The 6436-nt window shown below is 54.1% G+C and overlaps 1 protein-coding gene across 1 annotated transcript; it reads right to left on the bottom strand.

Moving 5' to 3' along the window:
* Positions 1 to 526: 526 nt before the first annotated feature.
* LOC144267937 (proton-coupled zinc antiporter SLC30A1-like) lies at positions 527 to 2148 on the bottom strand. Its single transcript, XM_077822383.1, has 2 exons — positions 1578 to 2148; positions 527 to 1254 (listed from the first exon to the last, which is right to left on the bottom strand). The coding sequence occupies exons 1-2, from the start codon at positions 2146 to 2148 to the stop codon at positions 527 to 529; spliced, it is 1299 nt and encodes a 432-aa protein (XP_077678509.1).
* Between the last annotated feature and the right edge of the window lie 4288 nt (positions 2149 to 6436).

Here is a 6436-nt window from a genome sequence, read left to right as displayed (position 1 = left end):
TCCGTACCCTTTATTTACAGGGAATGCAGTGCTCTAAAAGGGGAAGTCCCACGTCAGCCCCGTCCTGTGGCATATCCGGTCCTGAGTCCTATGGGGAGCCCCATCCTGTGCCACGGCCTGTCCTGAGTGCTGAGTCCAGGGGCAACCCTGTCCCGCAGCATGGCACGTGGTGAGTCCTGGAGGCAGCCCCGTCCCGCAGCACGGCAGGTTCCAAATCCCCATAGTGCTGCTGATCCTTGGAGGCCGGTTTCTGCTCCCCATTTAATTTTCAGTCTTCAGGGCTTCCAACACCCCACTGCTCCCCCACATGCCCCTGGCTTCTCCCTCCGGGAAACTCACATGGGCCTGGGGCAGGCAAAGAGCAGTGGCATGGCAAGGGGGTGGGGGCACTGGCATAGTTCTCAACACCCGACCTGCCTGAGGAGTGGGGGCAGCAGACGCTGCTCATGGAGAGTTGCTGCAATGGCCCCCGCTCGCTCCAGGATGTGCCGCTTTTAAGTGCTAGTTCAAAGGTGGCTCCCATGGCTCACACCATGGTCTCGTACTCCAGGATCACCGTGGGGCTGGGGGAGGGGAGTGACGGGTGCCTCTTCCTGGGGGCCTCACCATGCCCCAAGCAGCCATCACCCCCACCTGCTGCCATGCAGCATGGTCCCTGAAGTGCATCGAACTCAGGCTGCACTGTGGCTGTGTGGATCCCATGCTCCCAAAACACCTGCTGGATCCTCCTGGCCACAGCCCCGTAGGAGGCAGTGTCCAGGCACCCAACATGGGCTGTGGCCACCAGGTTGTAGGCACTGTCCAGCTGCCAGACATGGAGCTCACGCAGGGCTGCCACCCCCTCCGTGCCCCTCAGATGCAACTCAAGTCGCCAAAGGTCCAGATGGTCGGGCACAGCCTGCAGCAGCACCAGGGCAGACCCCCGCAGGGATGGGGCAGCCAAAAGGATCAAGGCCAGCACCATAACCACACAAAGCCCAGGGTCCAGGTACAGCAGCCAGCAGGTCCCCAGCTCTGCCAGGGTTGGTGCAGGGCTGCCTAGGGGCCGGCATGGCGTCCCAATGCTGGAGGGCAGGCAGGCCACTTGCTCCGCGCATGCGGGCCACAACAGGTGGAAGGCAAGTGAATATAGCAGCACGGTGGCAGGGCCCAAGGAGGCAGACAGGAGGCGAAGGCAGAGAGCCAACCGGGCACCAGACTCCTCTGAAGGCAAGCACCCGTCCTCTAGCCAGGGCTGCCTGTTCCCCAGCAGGTCTGTGCAGGGGAGAAGGAAGAGGTGTGAAAAGGGTGTGGGGGCAGCATTTCATGCTACAGCTTGGGGGCAAAGGGCAGGGATCTCAGGGCAAGGTGCGGGGGGAAGGAGCAAAGACTTAGGGAGTCATAGGGCAGGCTCAGTTCTTACTTATGCAAACTCCCCCACCCAAAGCTGAAAGAGGGCCCAGTACCCCTTCCCCCCAAACATCTCACCCCCCGCTGACACAGCAGGCCTGGCCTGGTACCAACCCCCAGCTCAGCCCTGCCCTCTAGCTGAGAGACAGGCCTGGCCCGGTACAGCCCCCAACCTTGCCAGGACTCACCTTGTGTCTCCTGGGCAGATCTGCCTGTAGCTGCACCCTCTCTGCTGGTGCTGGCACTGCTGCTGTGGTGGCTCTTCACCCGAGAGGGATGGTGCTGCCCATCCAGCCTCACCCCAGCCAGATGGATGAGGAGCCCAGCAGCCCCGACTCCCACCAGTGCCAGGGGCCGCTCTGTCACCTGGGGCTGCCCTGCCCGGTGCAGTGCTCTGGGCAGCAGGGCCAGGCAGAGTGCTGTCAGGAACACACCACACACCAGGGTCCCTGCCACTCGGGCCCGCACCCATCCAAAGGTGTTCCTGCAATCAGGGTGTGCTCCGCAGGTCAGCTGGCCATCCAGCAGAGCCACCCCCAGCGCGAGCACCATCCCCAGTGTCTGGAGTGAGCAGGAGAGAGCCAGCAGCGAGCCTGTGACCCGGCTGGCCACCACCTCTGCCAGGAACAGGCCGATGGCAAGACAGAGCTGAGCGGTTAGCCAGCCCTGGTGCCCCCACAGCCCTGGCCCTGCCAGCCAGCCCTGGTGCTCCGTCTGCATCGGCAGCCCCATCCCTACCCCAGCAGTGCCCGCCCCCATATGGGCTCTTGTCCCTGTCTAGCCTCTGGACTCCTGTCCCTACCCCAACCCACTCCCCTGGAAGCCTTGTCCCTGCCCCTGTCCCAGCAGCCTTCTCCCTATCTGCGCTCTGGGCTCCTGTCCCTGCCCCTGCTGCTCTGCACTTGTCGCCAAGAGTTTGCACTCGGAGTGGCCAGTGCACACAGTCCCGTTGTCCTTGGGGGTTCCTTAAAGGGGCAGCACCCGCTCCCTCCCGCTGTGGCTGCCTGCCCAGCCCACCACCAGCTGGCAAGCACAGCACACAGGCTGCTCTCAGTCTCACAACCCTTGACTCAGCAGGAAGACATCCCCTCTTCTCTCTGCAAGATGGGATGGGAGCAAGCAGGTGCCCCCATTCCTGGGGTCCACATGGGGCAGCTCAGACATGGGAACTCCAAGGGCCTCTGTACCGGGGAAACTGGGAATCCCAGCTCCACCAGGGGTCAGCACTGCAGAAAACTGGGAATCCCAGCTCCAACCAGGGGGTCTGTACTGGGGAAAACTGGGAATCCCAGCACCAGCAGAGGCTTCATAGATTCCAAGTCCAGAAAGGATCAATCACTATGATCATCTAGTCTGACTTCCTGTATAATGCAGGCCTTCCCTGCATTAATTCCTGATTGAACTAGAGGAGATGTGTTAGAAAAATATCCTATCTAGAATTAAAAATTGTCAGTGATGGAGAATCCACCAGCACCCTTGGTAAATTGTTCCAATGGTTAATTACCCTCACTGTCAAAACATTACGCCTTATTTTCAGTCTGAATGTGTCTAGCTTCAATTTCCAGCCATTGGATCATGTGCTACCTTTCTCTTGTAGATCAAAAAGCCCATTATTAAATATTTATTCCCCATGTAGGTACTTACAGACTATTATCAAGTCACACTTTAACCTTCTCTTTGTTAAACTAAATAGATTGTGCTCTTTGAATCTACCACGAGAAGGCATGTTTTCTAATTCTTTAATCATTCTCATTGCTCATATCTGAATCCTCTCCAATTTATCAACATAATTCTTGAATTGTGGGCACCAGAATGGGGGACAGTATTCCAGCAGCAGTCACACCAGTGCTAAATACAGAAATCTTCCGTACCCCTAGTTGCGATGTCTGTTTATGCATTCCAGGATTGGATTAGCCTTTTGGGCCACACAGTTGCCTGTGGACTCATGTTCAGCTGATTATCCACCACAACTCCCAAATCTTTTTCAGAATCACTGCTTCCCAGGATAGAGTCCCCCATTGTTTGTATGGCCTACTTTCTTTATTCCTAGCTGTATACCTTTACATTTAGTTATATTAAAACATATATTCTTTGCTTACACCCAGCTTACCAAGAGATCCAGACTTGGTCTGAATCAGTGACCTGTCCTCTTCATTACTTACCACTCCCTCAATTTTTGTGTCATCTGCAAACTTTATCAGTGACGATTTTATGTTTCTTCCATGTAATTAATAAAGAAGTTCAATGGCATAGGGTCCAGAACCGATCTTTGGGGGACCCACTGGAAACACACATGCTTGATGATGCTTCCTTGTTTACAGTTACATTTTGAGACCTATCAGTTAGCCGGTTTTTAAATCCATTTAATGTGGGACATGTTAATTTTATATCGGTCTAGTTTTTTAATCAAAATGTTGGGCAGTACCAAGTCGAACACCTTACAGAAGTCTGTGTATATTACATCAACACTATTACCTTTATCAACCAAACTTGTAATGTCATCAAAAAAGATATCAAGTTAGTTTGCCAAGATCTATTTTCCATAAAACCATGCTGATTTGCATTACATTACCCTCCTTTAATTCTTAAATGAGCCCTGAATCAACTGCTCTGTTATCTTGCCTGGGATCAATGTCAGGCTGACAGGACTATAATTACCCAGGTCATCCCATTTACCCTTTCAAAAAATGGCCCAATGTTAGCTTGTGCCAGTCTTCCAGAACTTCCCCGATGCTCCAGGACTTATTGAAAATCAACAGTAACAGTCCAGAAAGCTTGTCAGCCAGCTCTTTACGAACTTTTGGATGCAAGACAACCGGACCTGCTGATTTTAAAATGTCCCACTTCAGTCGTTGCCATTTAATCTCCTCCAGAGATACTAGCTGAATGGAAAGAGATGAGTGGAATGGTTATCATTACCATATGATGAGACTGTATCCTTTGTTTTTCCCCCAAGTACAAAACAGAAATATTGATGTAATGCTTCTGCCTTTTCTGCATTATTATTGATTGTTCCATCTAGTAATGGACCAATACCATTGTCAGGATTCTATTTGTGCTTAATATATTTTTAAAACTCCTTCTTATTGTCCTTAACTCTGCTGGCCATAGATTTCTCCTTGTTTCTATTTGCTTCCCTTGTCAATTCTCTGCAATGCCTAACTTCCGATATGTATTCATTCTTTCAACGTCCCCTTTTTTCCATGTGTTTCTCTCTCTCTCTCTTTAATCTCTGCCCTCTCTTCCCCTCTAAACCAGGTCAGTTTTTTAACCAGCATAGTCTTCTTCCTCAGTTGTCGGATTGAAGCTTTTTGTGCATGAGTAAGGTGTTCTTAAATGGTTTTAACTGGGGTAACTGGTAATCCCAGCGCCACCCAAAGGAGTCTGTACTGGGGCAACTGGGAATCCCAGCCCCATTGCGGGGGAGCTCTGTACTAGGGTATCCCTGTGACACAGTGGGATATGTCTACATCAAACTGTGAAGCCCATTTTGTATGATGTAACCCTGATGAAGCTGAACCTATTTAAATGCCTCCAGCCAGCCTCCCTGCCCAGCCCAAGGGCACGGCAGCTTGCCAAAGGCCCAGCACAGAGAATCCACCAGGACTCACAGTCTGCAGCTGTCCTGATCAAATGATTCTTGAGCTACCCACTTGGACCTCATCTGAACAGGTACCTGGCTGGGGGAGGGTATGGGAGCTGTCCAGCCAACCACCCAGCCAAAGAAGGAAGAGAGCGGGGTGCTACACTGAGTGGGTGGCAGCCATTGCCACATGGAAGCAGGAGAGCAAGGACAGAAGGAAGCTGAACAGCCTGACACACCAGCAGAGGCCTTGGATGCACAGGATGGGGGAGATCCAGCAAGGTAGGGGTTTTGGACTTTTGTTATTTTCCAGAGATCCGTTACCCTTGAGCGCTTTTGAAGAGTAAAGTGACTGTGGTTCAGAGCTGCCTTTGCTAACTCTGTGTGTCCTGCCTTCCTGCCGTATTGTCCCTCAAGGGGTTAAACTAGAAGCCCAGAGCACCCACAGCCAGGGGGATGTGTGTGTAAGTGACTAGGGGTTCAGGAGGTCTGGGGATCCGTTCTGGGGGCGAGGGCAGCTGGACTGCGGAGCCCCATGGAGTCCATGCCTGGAAGGGCAATCAAGAAACCCAGGGCTGGGAACAATGACCTGGCTTGACCCAGACTCAGCTCCACCTGGGTCCCTTCACAACAGACAGGACATAGATCACATGCTGCCAGGTTCACAGTGTAATTGACAGAGGTTTGCCTGGGTGTGGCTCAGCCCAGCCGGGCTCTGCAGGATTGGGCTCTTAGGGCGAAGGCTCAGCTGGGCCTGGTGCCTCCTTGGTGCCAGGTGGCTCCTCATCCCCAGTGTCAATGTCATAGTGGGGTGGGGCCTGCCTGTGCCCAGTGCGGTGCGCATACTCCACCACCCGGACATGCCCGTCGGGCCCCACCAGCTGCCGGTAGCGGGGGCAGCCCACAGCATAGAACAGCTGCTCTTTGATCCTGCGGCCCCACTCTAGCCCATGGCCTGGGGGCTCTGCTGGACCCAGCTCCTGCTCCACCAGTGAGCGGAACAGCTGCTGGTACTGGTCCAGGGACAGGCCGTGGATCCGGAGTGGCTGAACAGCCTGGGCCTTTGCCCTCTTCCTCACCCTGAGGGGCTGGTGGCTGCAGAAGATGCTGGCTGTTGTGGGTCCGGGGGGCATAGAGGCCCAGAGTCCCTGCGAGAAAGGGCAGAGCTAGAGTGACGGGCCAAACCAGGACTCAGAGCTGCTCTCCCCACCCCCCCAGCAATCCCCTGTTGCTGCCTTGTACCAGACCTGCTGGCTGGGGATCTGGGGCCCTCTACCTCAGATAAGTCAGCCATATAATAATGCCCATGCTGCACCCTCTAGAGGCTCCCCTTCATCTGAGCGTTTCAGCACTTTATACCCAGTAATTCACTAACCCCACCAGGAAGGAATCATGGGGAGCACTGAGATGGAGATGCCTCTGGTGAGAGGCGGGGGCTGTTGGTACGTGGATCCCTCACCTGGC

Source organism: Eretmochelys imbricata, chromosome 7 (assembly GCF_965152235.1).
Source record: "Eretmochelys imbricata isolate rEreImb1 chromosome 7, rEreImb1.hap1, whole genome shotgun sequence".
NCBI lineage: Eukaryota > Metazoa > Chordata > Testudines > Cheloniidae > Eretmochelys > Eretmochelys imbricata.
Note: the sequence above shows the minus strand (reverse complement) of the source record. Positions and strands in the feature narration are given on the sequence as shown.

Excerpts from the sequence above, each read along its gene's own strand:
- LOC144267937 (XM_077822383.1), bottom strand. The coding sequence starts at position 2,148 with ATGGGGGCGGGCACTGCTGGGGTAGGGATGGGGCTGCCGATGCAGACG. Across the intron at positions 1,255-1,577 it reads ATCTGCCCAGGAGACACAAG|ACCTGCTGGGGAACAGGCAG; the intron begins GTGAGTCCTGGC and ends TCCCCTGCACAG.